The sequence below is a fragment of the Melanotaenia boesemani genome, chromosome 3, assembly GCF_017639745.1.
Source record: "Melanotaenia boesemani isolate fMelBoe1 chromosome 3, fMelBoe1.pri, whole genome shotgun sequence".
NCBI lineage: Eukaryota > Metazoa > Chordata > Actinopteri > Atheriniformes > Melanotaeniidae > Melanotaenia > Melanotaenia boesemani.
In genome coordinates, this window is record NC_055684.1 from 11,619,747 (window position 1) to 11,637,344 (window position 17,598).

Genomic DNA, 17,598 nt, shown 5'->3' on the forward strand with positions numbered 1-17,598 from the left:
AAAAGTCCAACTCAGTTAGCTTTGCATTTAGAATCAAATTTCATCTTTACACTACTAATTAAACTATTTTCAAATTGTTTTAGTAAAATTTTTGTGTAGCATAACTATCATTCAAGGTACTTGACAAAACAGTAATCCCCCCACAAAGAGTACAAACTGGTAGAGTCCAGAGGGCGCGAGTCCCCAAACTGTTTTGGTTTGTGCGACTCGAGAAAAGCGACGAAAAGGCTCAGTCAGGTAAAGAAAATACGTATATGATTTATTAGGCTGGAGAACGCTGTTTATATTGCCGCAGTTTTGTACATGATAATGTGTATTTAAATTAGTTGTTAAAATAGTTGACGTATTTTGTGAATGAATTCAATGTAGACAGTCTCCGCCATAGTGAGTTTTCCCTGACACATCTAATCAGTACTACCCCAAGCTTCCTACGACTTAATTGTTTTTCCACGGTACTAGAGAAGTGTTGATCTATTCCTTTCTATTTCTTTAACTAGTCTTCAGTAATAGTTATCTAGACCTCTTGAATTACTTTCCACAGCTATTCTTTGGATTTCGGCTACTTTTTATTTGATTTTGTCCCTCACTTGTCCATTTTCTACATGTTTTAATGCTGATATACCAGGTTTTCAGTTAACAGCTCTTTAGGAATCACCTTGTTGTTGCAGAAATCTATTTTCTGTCCGTAAAATTTTTGTCAAACAAAAATATTTAGTCGTTTTTCATTAATAAAACTGTGGTTCTTTGCTGTCTGTTATGTGTCATTCACAACACCGGTCCAACTGTTAAAGGTGCAGCATGTTACAAAGTCAGTTGTGAATGACAAAAATTTAACACATCATTTAAAACTGTGTTTCTGTCGGTATCCCATTTTACTACAATAACTGTTATGCTTTTATTCTCTTAAATTCTTTTAGAATTAGCTATCAATATCTAATTACTATGGGTCCTCACATAGACACACTGTATTCCTAGCTCCGCTTCCTCGGGGGAGACGCATACATTTTTACATAAAACCACTTAAAAAAGATTAAAACAAAGGTTTGCTGTTTGGAAGCAAAAGATAAAGAATTGAGGGCTGAATCAACCTTTTGGCACGGCACTGTCTTTATGAGATCTTTCTTAAAAATGTCAAGTTTATTCATTTGACTAACTAATATTGATGTATTTCCCCAGAACAAAGAGGCAAAGATGAGTGAGGAGAACACTGATGAGGTGAAGGTGCTTGAGGCTGAGATTGAGCGTCTGAAGGTTGAAGTTAAAGTTTTACAGCAACAACAGCAGAAAAACCATAAAGACATAACGCTGCACTTCAGAGGACAAATGCAGGATGCCCTGTAAGTTTTATTTATTTATTTATCTAAAGCTTTTTTATATGTCTCACATTAGCTTTCATTTTTTACTTTCATCTTCCAAACATTTCATTTGTCTCCACAGGGCATATGTGTGTGGACAGACACAAGGTGGCGAGGAGGAGATGGTGCTGTCAAAGCTGAAGGAAGAGGTGGAGGAGATGGAGGAAGATCTGAAGCTGCAGACAGAGATGAATGGAATCAGTCTGAAAAGCTGCATCATAAAAACTCTGCAAAACAGTAAGAATTCTAATGTGTTTTCTGAGATTTTAACAGAATCAGAATTTCATTTATTTCCCTTTTTTTTAATTTTTTACTAACAATACCTGGATGAACTAAACATTTATTTTATTTGGACTGTTCAAAAGCTTGGCACCAGGACAAATAAAGGGAGCTTTATTCACACCCTGTTAGTTTTACGTGTTAAATTAATCCACAGTTGGCTCCTCTATGAGGATTCAGCTCGTAACATACAGTGTGATATCTTGGCAGAAATGCAGTGCTATATATATATATATTTAAGACTGTGCTGTTATTGGTGTAGAATTGGATAAAAATAAGGATCATTGTGGCTGGTGCTAAATGACACACAAATTCAACATAAAATCCAAAGTTAGGACATGAACCATACTCTTGCTGCAAGATGTAACTCAAGCTCTTTATGCTCTTATTTTTTTTGCATGACATAAAAATGAAGAACAAAAAGGTGTCTTATTTTCCACACTTATTTAAAGGAGATATCTGTACGATTTAGATTTATTTTAGTTTAATTTGTTTTGGTTTCATTTGTTAACAAAGAACAGAGGTTGTATCGGTGTGAACGCTGAATGGAAGATCTAATAGTAAAAAGAAATTACGTGATCATTGTGGCTACAGGAAGATTAATAATGTTTCCACTACTGTGCAGTTGTTACCACATTTTTTTGTTTAATTCTAATGAACCTCCCACGGCTACTTATGATAATCACAGAACCAAATTCAGTGCAAAGTAATCAAGTACAAAAGGATGAAGCAGGAATCTTAAACTCAGGTCATCAAGTTCCACCGTCCTGCAGGTTTTATGTGCTTCTCTACTCCAACACACCTGGTTCAAATGAAATGGGTCCACCAGCTTGTTGTCAAGTTCTACACAATGACCCATTCATTTGAATCGGGTGTGTTGAAGAAGGGAAACATCCAAACTTTTATTTTTTTTTTTTTATTTAAACACAGAAACATGACAACACAAGGACAATAAATACAAAACAAGCAATGACTGGGCAGTCATGGAGAAACAGTGGTGTGTATAGATGTAATAAGTTATCTGGTTTTGTGTTATGAGTGGAGTTAATTGCTCATCCATTAGATAAAAAAAGCTTTTATGAGGAAGTCTTTCATTTCCTTTTTAGATCTTGTATGAAGCGCTGTATCTGTGTGTTTTTGTGTGTTAGGTGACAGTAAACTGGTCCAGCAGCTGAGTTTATCAGGTCACTGCTCTGAACTCGTCTTCCAGGTAGAGTTCACGCTCTCTGAGGTCAAGGTGAGTCATGTTAATCTGACAGTTACTGTTTTCAGTGTCCCTGCATGGACATTATGATGATGTTTTCTGTGGCAAGGTAATTGGTAATCAAACCAGCTTTACCAGAACTAAGGTTTGGATCAGACTTGAGGTTTTCTGGAAGTTTGTTCCAGATTTTAGGAACAGAAAAACTAAATGTTTAGTTTTAACTCTCAGGATGAAAAGCATACTGAACCCAGATGATCCTAGAAGTCTGTCTCACAGAACACCTGTGTAAAGATGTGAGAACCAGAGTAATTGTTCCTTTTATTTATTGTGAGGAAACAAGCAGCAGCATTCTGGATTAATTGCAGTTGTCTTATGGATTTTTTTCAGACTCCTCTAAAAATGTCTTGACAGTAATCAAGTCTACTGAAAACAAATGATGAAGCAGATCAAGCAGAACTTGAAACTTAAACAAAGAACTCTTAACAATAATTTGAAGAAACATGAGCAGATGAACTTTTATTTTATTAAGATAAATATAGATGATAACACTTCAGAGACACAGCCGCATAAGCTTCAGCGTGGTTGCTATCTTCAGCCAGTAGAGGGCAGCAGAGAGCCATGTTCAATGAGCCCTGACTTTATACCTGAGTTTTGTTTTTCTTTTAATCAGAATTTTTGTTCTCAAACTAAAAGAAACTCTAAAACACTGAGTACAAAGAACAGTCACTCTCAGGTCCTCCTCTCAGACTTAAATCTGAGGGGAGACAGGGGTGTTAAAATTTCTTTCAGGTAGAAATAAAACAAATATAAAAATATTTAACTCTTGTACTCAAGCCAATCTGATTCTTAGTGATTTTATGTCTATTTTTAATTTGATTTGATATATTTATATAACTTTTTAACTTCAAATAAAACCAAAAAGGTCATGAATTCTGGCAGGATGTGCTGCAGTATTATCCTCTACCATCCACATAGTGAGAGGGCTTCATGAAATCCAGGAGAGTAATATTTTTCCTTGCACAGTGTGTCAGGACATGAACGGTCTTCTGTAGTGTTCTTTACTAAAGCACATGCTGGAAAGATGGAGGTACTAGATCAGTCAAAGCTCAATCCCTGACATGGTCTGCACTTCATGCCACACTGTTTCCCTGCATCACTGAAACATGAGGCAGGACTATCGGAAGTGTGTAAGCTTACCAGTGTTTATTTTGCACTTAATGCACAAAGAAGATGTAGCATACTGACATATGGAGACAGTCAGGTGATAGATGATTTACTGTGTAAAGCCCTTTGTTGTAAGATCCTACACTGGTTACAAATTGTTATTCTTAAATGTTTTCCCAAAAGTCTTATCACATTTCTTGGTAGAGCTACATCTCCAGTTTTCTCTCTTAGGTCCCTCGAGAGTGTTACTCACAGCTCTGATGGATGTGCCTTCCTTTGAACAAAAAAGCTGATTTTCAGTGACAGAGACCTCAAATTCAGTTAACACAGATTCCTTTCTTATGGTCTTTTATCTTAAAAAAATATTGCTTGTAGTTAAATTTGTTTCAAATCAGAATTTGAGAAGTATAAAGATGTTTATCTACATGTTAGATGATGCCTGAACACATCAGCTGACCGTAACCAATATCCTCCTTAAGCTTTGTTTTACCAGGGATACAAACCAAGGTAAGAAAGGTTTTACTATGGTGTCATGGCCAAGATGGCAGCGTAAGTAACAACAACCCAAAAAATTAAACAAGAAGGTCGCTGGTTCGAGCCTCGGCTGGGGGGAGGTTCGAACCTGGGGGCGGTGGCCCTTCTGTGTGGAGTTTGCATGCGCTGGTTCTCTCCGGGTTCTCTGGCTTCCTCCCACCATCCAAAGACATGCATGTTGGTTTAATTGGTGACTCTAAATTCTCCCTAGGAGGGAGTGTGTGTGTGTGTGTGTCTCATTCTGTGTTGGACAGGCGAACTGTCCAGGTTGTATCCTGCCTCTCACCAGATAAAATGCTGGGATAGGCTCCAGCTTACCCACGACTCGTAATGGACAAAGTGGTACAGAAAATGAATGAAAGAACTAGATAGTACAAGAACTAGAATTAACCAGGGGTACAAGCTGCACTGGGTCTTCAGGTGGACACCAGTAAAATAAAAACAAAACAAATATCAGATCAGACTAAAGGCCCGTTCATGCTGCCTTTACGTAAGTAATTAGTACATTCGTTTCAAACATCAGCGTTAGCATGTTGTTAGTCAAAACATCCACCAGAGGGTCAAAGTTCACCTCCAAGTTCTGATGTCAGTTTCAGACTATATCAAACATGGCAATGGTGGAGGTATGATAATGATAATGCACACATCAGAAAGAGACATGAAAGGAGGGAGTGCAGTAGGCTGCGCTGATCTGGGCAGCCATTAAATACGTCACAATACTAGAGATGTGATGTTCAGGAACGAATCGATTCTTTTGAACAGCCCTTGAAAATGAACAATGGGAACAGAGTCGTAGCTGTGAACCGTTCATTTGTGAGCCATTTTTTTTATATACAAACAATCCACTTTCCTTTCACATGACACGTGTCATCACAGGAGTCTGATGCCCAACAAGCTTCATTCACGTATTCACACCAGAATACTAGACACAGCTGTGAGCTGAAGGTCTGACATTTATAACAAATCTTTAAGTGTTATGGTACAGAGAATCAAGAACGGTTAAAAAAACAGAAAAAAGATAAATAAATCCAGCCTTTTCTTACCTGCAGTGAAAAACAAACCTTATGTCTGTAGTAGAAGCCCAACTTCAGCCTGAATTTTTTCACCAGGATTTCAGTATAACATTTAAAAGTGAGACACTCATCCAGCCAGACTCTCATGTGTCGCATGGCTGTAATGATGATTAACAACAAAGGCTTCACATGATCAGTGTCTTCATTGTGCATCAGTGGGTGGGGGGGGGGAGTATTCTGAGGTTTCAACACGAATGCTGAATCGGCCTTTGTTAGGGGACGCCATGGGGAGCCAATCTGCTAAAATGCAGTAGTGCTGCTTTAAGTCTTATCAGCCTTCCGATGTTCCATTACTGAAATCCAGCTTTTATTCTGACGTTTGTACTTGTTTTGTTAGACATTTGTATAATTTGAAAACAGTTTTCTGTCATAGGGTTCGTTTGTTCCTCCCTTTTTGTTTTGCAGCATAATGTGGGTTTTGTTCAACTTGTAGACATACAAATGGTTCATGTGTCCCCAGATATGGCAGACGTTTCTCATTGATGTAAGAGCAGTTTGAATGAACAGACCAGAGGTGTATGTCTATTTTTTGTCTGGCCAAGCTTAGCATAAAAACAGTAATAGGTTTAAGTGGCATATCTGACTCGGTCTAAAGTTAAAAAAAAATAAAAAAAAAACTGCTCAAACTAAAATGACTAATTTTATCCTGTTTACTCAGCTGGTACACGAACAGGTTTTTTTTTTTAAAACTGAAGTTTGAGTTTCTGTCGTTCTGTGAGACTGTTTTATGTTTCTGATCAGCCAGCAGTGCAGCGACCATGTGCAGCCCTGACATGTGAGAGTTTGTTTTTATGGATGTGCTCTGTCTTCATGTTTGTCTCCAGTTTAAATGCAGCAGGAAAGACAGCGCCTGGATTTCTCTTCTCATTTTCAAAGAATACAATTAAAGACACAGATTTCTAAAAGGAAAAGCTTCATTTGACAAAGAAAATTTGATCATTATTTTGCCTCAGATCTTAGGACAAGGAGTTATAAATCCATCTGTTGATTATTCGCATTTTCATTGGGTTGTGTTTGTGTTAAACCATAAATATTATAATTCATGTTGAATACAGAAAAATCACACCGCTTTGGTGACTGATAAAAAATGTTATTTGTTCGCTATCACAGTATTAATTTATCTGTCCACCTGTTTGTTTCGTGTACATTTGTGCCTCCCCATAATGGAGGCTCCAAACATGAAGCATCTCTTACTAAAACCACTGTTGTATCTGTAGATAAACTGGAGTAACAATAAAACTGTTTTCACTTAGTGAAGGTGTCTGTCCTGCAGGAGGGTCAGCGATCTGAGAGGACGATAAGTGATCTGAACGTAGTGCTGGACTCCTGCGACCTGCAGAACTTCAGCAGCTTTCTGTCAAGGTACTAACTCACATTGTAGATTAATAACAACCTTAAATCATTTTCTTTGCTTCCTTAAAACAACAGTGAGTGATGGGCCTTTGACCTTTTTCACGTAGAACATTTTGATTTGAAATAACGAGACGTGCAGGTGTATGAATGAGGACTTGATTCCAGTTAGAGAAAGTTCTGCTTCTTTGCATGTTTTAAAACTGATCTGCATGCAAAGGTCCTCATCAATACCCCATATTCTAATACCGTAAACAGAAGTATCTGGTACCAAGTCTTGCTGTTATCACAAAAAGTGACATCAAATGGCACATTTAGCTCATATTGTGATTGATGCACTAACATCACAGAAGGAGTGGTGAGACTCAAATGTATTGAAGATATAATATTGTTATTTCAGATTCTTAACTGGCTGCCGGCCTATTTATTTTCCCACTACGTCAAAAATTGACCTGCATCTGGCCCTCTGCAGGTCTTACTTTTGTATCCTTGTGAGATGTCACATATTTCTTTTGAAATTAGCCTAAAATAAGGAAGTTGGCCAGACTTAAAGCAAAGTGACAGCGTTACCCGTCACATCAAAGACAGAAGCCAAAATTGCACGACTAGAAGAAGAGCTAAGAAAATAAAGTAAAACTCTGTAGTAAAGATCCAGAGAGTACAGACCTAACATACTGTCTTTCAAATACGTGTCCGAAAAATACTTCCCACTGAAATGAAATTTCAGCATGTTTTTTTTTTTTTTGCATTTTCCAATATTCTTTGGGAATGTAGTCCATTATAATGTTATACCAGGTTTTATTTTTTGGAACCACAGGCTTACCCCATAAGAGCAGGATATTCCTCCTAGCAGCAAGTCAGCCATCTGACGTCCTCTTGTGTTTGTCCTTGACTGCATGACTGTTGTTGCCATCAGGTGTACATTCAGTCAGTTGTATAATTGACAGGTGTACAGGTGAATTAAAGATGGCAAACAGTACATTTGTAAATTCAGACCAGTGCTTTTGGAGTTTCACAAAGGACCAGAGACGATACATATAATCCCCCCTCTCCACCTTACATTTCCAACATAATGGGGAGGAATTTGTGTCCATCTTCAACCTAAGCAAGGGCGTGATATATGTGTGATCTACAATTTTGAACTGAATGGATTTAGCCTGATTGCAGTCAGAAATACAGTGCTCAAGAAATAAAGGGAATACTTAAACAACACAATGTAACTCCAAGTCAATCACACTTTTGTGAAATCAAACTGTCCACTTAGGAAGTAACACTGATTGACAATCAATTTCACATGTTGTTGTACAAATGGAATAGACAACAGGCAATTAGCAAGACACCACCAGTAAAGGAGTGGTTCTGCAGGTGGTAACCACAGACCACTTCTCAGTTCCTGCTTTCTAGCTGTTTTGGTCACTTTTGAATGCTGGTGGTGCTTTCACTCTAGTGGTAGCATGAGATGGAGTCTACAACCCACACAAGTGGTTCAGGTAGTGCAGCTCATCCAGGACGGCACATCAATGCGAGCTGTGGCAAGAAGGTTTGCTGTGTCTGTCAGCGTAGTGTCCAGAGCATGGAGGCACTACCAGGAGACAGGCCAGTACATCAGGAGACACATAGGAGACCGTAGAAGGGCAACAACCCAGCAGCTGGACCGCCACTTCCACCTTTGTGCAAGCAGGAACAGGAGGAGCACTGCCAGAGCCCTGCAAAATGACCTCCAGCAGGCCACAAATGTGCATGTGTTTGCTCAAACGGTCAGAAACAGAGTCCATGAGGGTGGTATGAGGGCCCAACGTCCGTGCAGGACGTTTGGCATTTGCCAGAAACACCAAGATTGGCAACTTCACCACTGGCGCCCTGTGCTCTTCATAGATGAAAGCAGGTTCACACTGAGCACATGTGACAGAGTCTGGAGACGCCGTGGAGAACGTTCTGCTGCCTGCAACATCTTCCAGCATGACTGGTTTGGCAGTGGGTCAGTAATGGTGTGAAGTGGCATTTATTTGAGGGGCCGCACAGCCCTCCATGTACTCGCTAGAGGTAGCCTGACTGCCATTAGGTACCGAGATGAGATCCTCAGACCCCTTGTGAGACCATATGCTGGTGCGGTTGGTCCTGGGTTCCTCCTAATGCAAGACAAGACTAGACCTCATGTGGCTGGAGTGTATCAGCAGTTCCTGCAAGATGAAGGCATTAATGCTATGGACTGGCCCACCCGTTCCCCAGACCTGAATCCAATTGACCACATCTGGGACATCATGTCTCGCTCCATCCACCAACGTTGCACCACAGACTGTCCAGGAGTTGGTGGATGCTTTAGTCCAGGTCTGGGAAGAGATCGCTCAGGAGACCATACGCCACCTCATCAGGAGCATGCCCAGGCGTTGTAGGGAGGTCATACAGGCACATGGAGGCCACACACACTACTGAGCCTCATTTTGACTTGTTTTAAGGACATTACATCGAAGTTAGATCAGCCTGTAGTGTGTTGTTCCACTTTAATTTTGAGTGTGACTCCAAATCCAGACCTCCATGGGTTAATAAATTAATTTCCATTGATAATTTTTGTGTGATTTTGAACTATGTAAAGAACAAAGTGTTTTCATTCATTCAGATCTAGGATGTGCTATTTTAGTGTTCTCTTTATTTTTTTTGAGCAGTGTATTTGTGGCACAGGCCCACACTTTCTGCCAGTCAGTCAGTGATAGAGTTACCAATATCCTTCTCTCAAGCCTGTTTAGTGTATATTTTATTTAATAAAAACTATTCTTTTACAAAATTACCCACATCTAACTTTGGTCAGTTTGTCATTTGTTTACAGTTTGTCTGCCTGGTTCCGTTCCACACACTGAGTATTGGATATTATTCCAGTTGGGATGAAGCTGCCTGTTTAGTTTTACTCTGGCGTAGTTTAGTTAAAGTAGATGAAGTCCAGCTGACACATCAACTCACTCTCAGTCTGTGTTTTACTCACAAACAGTAAGCCTTTCTCAGTCATGCTGAAGTCCAGGTGTAACTCATTACATCCAGAGTGGTTAGATTCCATTTAGGTGTGCTGGCAAGCTGGCACACCTACCTGTACCGTAGCACTAAGCCAGAATTAATTGAACGCACCTGTTCTTGAAACTTTGTTTGCTGGGTTTACTGAGTGATATTTGGAGCTTTAGTCAGTCTCTTCCCTCTCTGGTGCTTTTCATGTGGCAGCAAAAAACAGCAAACATAAATGCCTACCAAAGCCAGGGGATGTAAATATGCTTCAGCACAGAATGTTTCATTAAAACTCTTAAGCGTCCTCTATCAGCTGCTGTTTGAGAAACTTTCACTTCACTACTGTTTTATTTGTTTAATGTAAAGGCATATGCAGCGTCTAAAGACAACTATCTAGAAACTTTCGCTGCATTTCCACTCCTGATGAGCTGCACATCTCTGGAGTGTTGTTGCCTGTCTTTGACATATGCAGCCAGGGGAATATCAGTTGTGTTATGCTGATATTGTTGGTGTTGGATAAATGTTTAGGCATCATTATTGTGCTAAAGGTAAACAAAGAAAAAGCTCTCAAATATGTTTATAGTCTCACTGAAGAACGAATATATATTTAAAAAGAAAAGGTAATTTCTGAACTGGATAATCTTTGTAAAAACTACAGACGTAGGTTTTAGTTTTTGCGCAGGTTTGTTTTTGATACGCACGAGTTGCAGAAGAGGCGTGTCCAAGTGGGGAAAGTGTGACAGACGATGAGTAATTACCTCCAGACGAACAGATTATGTCATCTTTGTGACATAATCTGTTCTGTTAAGATATCTTTGAGGAGAACAGCCACAGGTTGGACTTGCAGATTATACAGATGTGATGAACCAAAAAAACTTTTTTTGACGGATAGCTTTGTTGTTCAAACATAATCCATTAAGCGGAAGGTTGATGCCTTTGAGTCGTCAGGGTACAATGACCTGTAGAACAAACTGTATTTAAATTCAGTTACCTGTAAATTCATTTTACTGTTCCAGTATGATTTATGTCTCAAACAGCAGCTATTCTGCTGGAAGTCAAAGCTAGCTAGATGTGATTCTGTGTTCCTAAATTTTCTACTTGGGCTGAAAAGAAATGTTCAAAACCATTTTTATAATGTAGTTTACAGAAAGAAGCCTCCCAAGTCCAGGTAGAGGTCCTGTAGCCTTTCTGTTTTCTTTGAGAGAAATCGATTTATTCATTGTTTACAGAACAGAGTGGATTAGATGGACTGTGACATCTTTGTTACTTTAGTTATATATATAATGCTGGCAATCAAAATAAAATGAATAAAGCTTAAAGACCTATAAGGAGTGTTCATGTGATTTTACACATCTAGTGTTTTGAAATTAATCAGTCAAAATCTATAATTGTGACGACCATACTGCAAACTCTGGATCAAACAAAATAGTTCATCCAGAGATCACTGCCGTTAGGGACCATGGAAGTTCTGTGACTGCTGGGAGCTTTTTAGTTTTTCCGGCACTGATGTTGAACAATATGTGACAGGATGCAGAAACCACAGGAGGTGGACCAGTAGATGAATATAACTGCTTGAGAATCATCCTGAAGACTTTTTCTTCTTCAGGATGAATTTATATTTTTGATGGCCTGAACTAACTGTGAAGCACAGAGGTGGGTTTATGATGGTATGGGTCGCTGTTTTAGTTTAATACTTGAACAACTCATTATTAGTATTTATCAGTTTTTGGTGACTACCCATTTCCAGACAGTGACATCATCTTCCAGGATGATGATGTGATAAAAATCCTGCAGTTTTATAAATCTGTTCCTCAATGTATCAATACTATTATTTCTGTCAATGGAAAAACATCTCAATATTGAATAATGAAGTTATTTAAAACAGAGTCTTCATTATTTTGTCCTGCATCTTATTCAGTTTACGCTGATTTGTCTGAAAATGTAAAATTCAAATGAAACATCAGTTATAATTTATTAAACTATTTTAGCTTTTCCACGGTGGGGAGAGAAACGATGTACTGAAAAATCAAGATCAACATCACACCTTTTGTTGTTTTCAGCAGTTTTTGCTTGTGCTAACTTTATTTATTGTGACATTAACCTGTTCTGACAATATGTATCATGGTTTAATTTATTTATTTTTGCTCAGAAGGTGAGTCATATGCCCTTCTAAAATAAAACTGATGCTTCCATAGCGGTGGAGCGCACACTAAATTAATACTGTGTTTATGTGTCGGATGCATTGTTCGTCTTTATAACCACAATCTGCTCGAAAGTGTCTGCTCTGCTGTGATTTGCTCTATATCTGCAGCCAAGCCACATCTGGATTGTATGATCCAGTCTGCAGAATCTGGCAAACAACACATGGAAAACTACTGCAGATAATGATTCAACACGCCGCTGCCATGTCTGTGTGTGTGTGTGTGTGTGTGTGTGTGTGTGTGTGTGTGTGTGTGTGTGTGTGTGTGTGTGTGTGTGTGTGTGTAAGTGAGGCTTTTTGAAAGCTGAAGTGTTCGTTTACAGTCTGACTCAGACAGATGATGTCTGATAAATCTGGTCTGAGATGTCACATATGAGTCCTGGCATGTGATTGGCTGATTCGATATTTGAATAAATAAGCAGTTGAACAGGTGGACTGTGAGTGTCCAAAGAAACCAGCTGCCTCACAAAGTGAATCATTAAACCTGAGGTGCAGAGCGTTTCATCTGGTTGTTTTCCAATGGTTATCAAGTATTTAAAGTGTTGTTTGAGTACTCATGTTCTTTAATTTATTTTAGAAACAGATGTTTAAAAAGGCTCATTTTTAAAGTGAAAGTACTGAGTTAAAGAGCATGACCTGAGCTCAGATTTATTTTTGGCATCCAGAACGATCAGATATTCTAGACAAAGTTTGTTTTACTTGATTTGTTTTCCACTGTTTTGTGAAAACAAGTTTTATTGCTGCATCAGGACGATAAACTGAAAGCCTCCACTAAAACTTTCCAGATCCACACATCTCATTAGAAGCACTCAAGATAAGGTTGTTGCCTTTACAACCACTTTGCTTTAACTGCCTCCACACTAAAGATTTAATCAGTTTCATCAGTCCATGTAATATCAGACCAGGGATCTTAGTGTCTGCTTTTTTGATAGTGCTCCACTGTAAGGCAGGGTGCTGCCATGTTTCCATCAGGTCTGTGTGGAATAACAGTCATCTGGAAATTTAACCTGACTGCCGTCTAGCCCTGTGCCCCCACGGAAAACTCTGCAAATCCTTTACAGAATGTCCCAGGCTCTGTCAGACAGAGCAAACCAGACCAAATGTGAGATATTGCATATAAGGAAGTACATTTTGGTGTTATATCTAACAATTCAGCTTTTTAGATGCATTAAGTCAAGTTAATGGTGATGGCTTCCTTCAGTTTTTATGTAATTCTGGAATAAAAATTGAGTGTTTTCTGCAAAGAGATGACTGGCTTGCTGGCTTTGTTCATGCATTCATACAGTCCTCCTATTCTTCGTGTTGAGTGCACTAATCTCAAACACACTCACCAATGAGCAGGTTGGATTCAATGTGGGATTCAGTATCTCGCTGCACAGCTGTACCCACAACTGACTGAACCTGTTTAGTCCTTATCAGAGATACTAATTTAGTGTTTTATTAACTTTTCTATTTTTTTGAGAATTGTTGCATATTTCTGTTTATAAACTGAAAATAGTAAACACTTCCTTTATTTTAAATGCTTTTTTTGCCATTAAATATGTTGAAATGATATTTATTAATGTTGACCATTCTACTTTAGAACCCCTGAAATTCAGTCACACAAACTAAATATCAGCTTCTGAGCCAAATCCTGACTGACGGTGATTCATTGTTGCCTTATCGATGCCTCAGGTTGATCCCAGATTGTAGATTTCTATTTGTCCACCCACTTTTGAGAATTGCGTTGAATTGAGTTTCTAAGCCACAGATTTAACATTTCAGTGTTGATGTCTGACTTATGATTTGTTACATGGTGCTTCATGGTTGAAAATGCACTGAATGTCACTGAGAAGTTTCAAACCCCCTGGATGAGAAACAACCCAACACATCTACAGAATAAGTGTACTTCACAGTTAGCACGACACAGGACTTCTTCGTTCATCTACTTGGAACAACTGATTGTTTCCAAATGTCCCAAATAAACAGAAGGGGGTCTTATCTGAGAAAATAACTTTCTGCTGTCCAGCGGACTGGAAAATTGGAAAACCAGCCTGGTTCTGAACTAGCTTGAATTCTACTTGAAAAACAAGAACTATCTCCTATTAGTTGGTATCAAAGATGACATGTGGAGTTCCCCAAAGCTCTATTTTGGGGTCCCTGTTGTTCAGCATCTACATTCTCTTACTAGCTCGGATCATGGAAACATAAACAAAATATCTGCTTATAATTATACTCATGACACTCAGCTCTCCCCAACTCTTAAAAAGTTAGGGATACTCAGCTTGTTGAATGATGTAAGAATGCCACTAAAATGCACTATAACCTTAAGAGGTGAACTTAAATGGTCGTTTTCTAAAATTTTCTCAGTACACGTACAAATTTTAAGTATTTATTGCACAGCATGCTGTTCTCTAAGAAACTCAAAAAAAGAAGAAAAAAAAGTATCTGAACCACAAATTAACCACCAAATGTATTTAAATTGTCCTCTTCATCATACTCTACACATTTAGACATCATCAAACAATGACAACACCCAACACAAGTTTTTGAGACGTTAACATTTTTTATGTTGCAGTGTACCCACCACTGTTGTTGTTGTTTGAGATGAAAGCATTGGCTCAAAAAAACAAAAAAAACAGAATTTATTTTCAGTGTTGTAATGGAGTTTTTAACAGGTCTCTGTAATAATTCTCTAAAATAAAAGCAACTGGGTAGAGGTGTCCTTCTCAACACCAGGCCGTTGTCCAAAAGTCTTCAGTGGGTACAAAAGTTCTCACACCCACCTGCTACTCGTGCAGTACTGCACAGCTGGCAACCCAAATTTCAAAGCTGACTCATCAGGAAGAGACTATCCTGGCACTTTATGGAAACTCTTGGATGTCTAAACCTCTCTTCTTTGACTATGTATTAATCAAGAACAAAGATCTTTCAGGTACATGACACTTGGCAGCAGTTTCCCTGCAAGAACGTTTTTATGCAAAGCCACAATGTCGGCACAGCTTTCTTTAAAAGTAACTAGAGGAAGTCAGTGATTTCAACTCTGTTTAAATGCATGTCATTAAATATTTAGATAAAATGCTAAGTATTACTGAAATTGGTCATGTGACAAAGTCCAAAAATAAAAATAGGGATTTAGTGATGAAGGCAGCATTTACCAAAAGTAGATCTTTTGAATTTAGAAAGACACTACTGACCACTTAGTACAATATACACTTAGCACAAAAAGTAAGAAAATCTGTGTTTGGCTAATTATTTTTAAATAATAGTGCAAATCACCAACATGACGACTGAAGCAGCAAAGTTACTAAAACAAACAAACAAAAAAAAAAGTGTATATCATAGTGAAATAACCAGTTGGTCAGGAACATACAAGTGTAACTTGATTTTTAAACTTTGATAATTTTGGCCCATTTTGGGTTTAAAAAGTAACACATTTCACGTGTTAGCTCTTTACGTAGAAAAGTGTCATGGTGTCCTTCACCATACTTGCCTGTTTCCTTGAGTGTACCCCCAGATGATGATTCAGATACCTGTAACAGATCTGATATGAGCATCATTTGTTTGGCGGCTTGTTTTAATGGTATTTGTTGTTTTTCAGGGTGGAGGAGAACAAGGATCTTCTACTGTTAATCAGGACTTTAAGAACTTTTTCAGACAGATGCGATGACCGGACCAGAACCTTCCAGCATTTCCAAGTAAGTGAGAATGTGTGTGCCGAAATGAGCTGGAATCAGGCAAAACATCTCCACCTCACAAGCCTGCTGTCTGGACTGACTCTGGACGTGACTCTGGATTTGGTCAGGTTGATTCTTTTCTTCTATGAAACACAACGGACAGAACTGATATCTGTAGTTGAGGAGAACTGGGCTAACCCAGTTTTCTTTAGTTGTTTGGGTTTTTTTTTTTTGTCTTGTTGCTTCTGAGATCTCGACATCAGTTTTGGAGAGAGCAAATACGTTGATTGTGGTGATGTCAGTTAGTCAATGCAGACCTGAAAAGCAGCTTCAGGCTGGACATGATCTTTAATTTCTTCTGGGTTCAACTCTCATCCTCCCTTTTTAACAAACAGTTTCCGAATCAAAGGTCCAGATTTCTCTTCGTGGCTCTATAGATAACTGGATGGATGGATGCACTGGTTTCTGAAAAATGATTAACTTAATTTAACTTGGTGGTCTTTCTCTTGTCTCATTAAGAGAGTTTTTTAAGATAGTTAAATTCAGAACGAATTTTCTATGATTGTGGCAGTTTATAGAGTAGGTGCGTGTGCCACTTAAATTTATGGCCGTGAAATAGTAGAAAAATGAATGTTTTGAATGTTAGACCTGTAGGTGTTAATAATGGTAAATATGAGGGTGGGACTTCTCTGAAGAGTTTGCAGTAAAATGTCAAATAGTACATCAGTCTGCAGAAGCAGTATGGAACAAATTCTCCTGTTTACTTGGAGAATGTATCGTTCTGCCAAGTTGGCTGGACTGAAAGAGAATTAGCTCGCATTTTCCACACTGGTCTGTGCGCTCCAAAGTCTTCTTTTGCTTAATATGCACTTTGTTCAGTGTTTCTATGGAAAATATAATTTCCAATGTAACGGTTCTGCTATAATGTATTCCATTCTTTAATAACACAAAAATAACGTGTATTTAGAGGAGTAAACATATAAAAAAAACAGGAAACATAAGAGTTGCATATAATTGATGGGAGGAATTTTAATGTTTTTCTTACTGGTAGACCACAGAATTAAGCAGCAGTCTGCTGTACAGGGCGGCCGATGATGGTTGGCTTCGTGCCGTTACACGCCGCAGACGTTTATGAGCATGTGGCCAGACACTGATTATCATTATTTAAGCTTTGTAAAGACATCAGTGCAAACATCTCCACACACTGATGCACAAACATCTGTGTATTACATTCATTGGAGAGGAGTGGTTGCATTTGATTACTATACATGTTTACCAGCAGTGTGGCTCAGCTGTCAGTCCAGCTTTTTTTTTTTTTTTTCCACTGTTTATATTTTGCTTCAAGCAGTCTGTTGTAATCTTTTGAAGTGGTCTTCATCTACAGTTCTCCAACTTTCTGAAGGTCTTTCAAAGTTTTCTTTCAAGTCTTTACTCATATTTTTTTTTTTTTTTTTTTTTTTTTTTTGGGACATTGGATGCTTTTTCTGATGTTGTCAGAGAAATGTGTTTTTGTTTTGTTTTTTAATTCACCGAACACTGAAATTTGAATCACTTAAGCATAAAAAAGACTCCTAACTCAAGGGATGAACCATTGTTGTGTTGACAGTCTGCAAAGAACCACACGAAACTCTCCATATTTGAACAAATAAGGGGTCCTTCAAGACTGTTTCAGTGTTTTATAATTAGGTGTAAAGTCAGATATGACTGAAAATATACCGCACTGTTTTTAAACTGAATTGTTATACACAATGTATACCTCTATTTTTTCTAATATGGGCCGGGTGATATGGTA

General features: G+C 38.4%; 1 protein-coding gene across 2 annotated transcripts in view; it reads left to right on the forward strand.

Annotated features, from left to right (window-relative positions):
- The first annotated feature begins 83 nt into the window (after positions 1 to 83).
- Positions 84 to 17,598, forward strand: part of LOC121637259 (centromere protein P) — a 125,284-nt gene continuing 107,769 nt past the window's right edge. The window contains exons 1-6 of one of the 2 annotated variants that reach the window (XM_041981301.1): positions 84 to 237; positions 1,177 to 1,337; positions 1,438 to 1,592; positions 2,783 to 2,871; positions 6,883 to 6,971; positions 15,731 to 15,827. In XM_041981301.1, the coding sequence (XP_041837235.1) occupies positions 1,192 to 1,337; positions 1,438 to 1,592; positions 2,783 to 2,871; positions 6,883 to 6,971; positions 15,731 to 15,827 (576 nt within the window). In that variant the 5' untranslated portion in view covers positions 84 to 237; positions 1,177 to 1,191. Of the gene's footprint in view, positions 238 to 431; positions 453 to 1,176; positions 1,338 to 1,437; positions 1,593 to 2,782; positions 2,872 to 6,882; positions 6,972 to 15,730; positions 15,828 to 17,598 lie in introns of those variants that run through there. The other variant, XM_041981302.1, reaches the window with a different exon arrangement.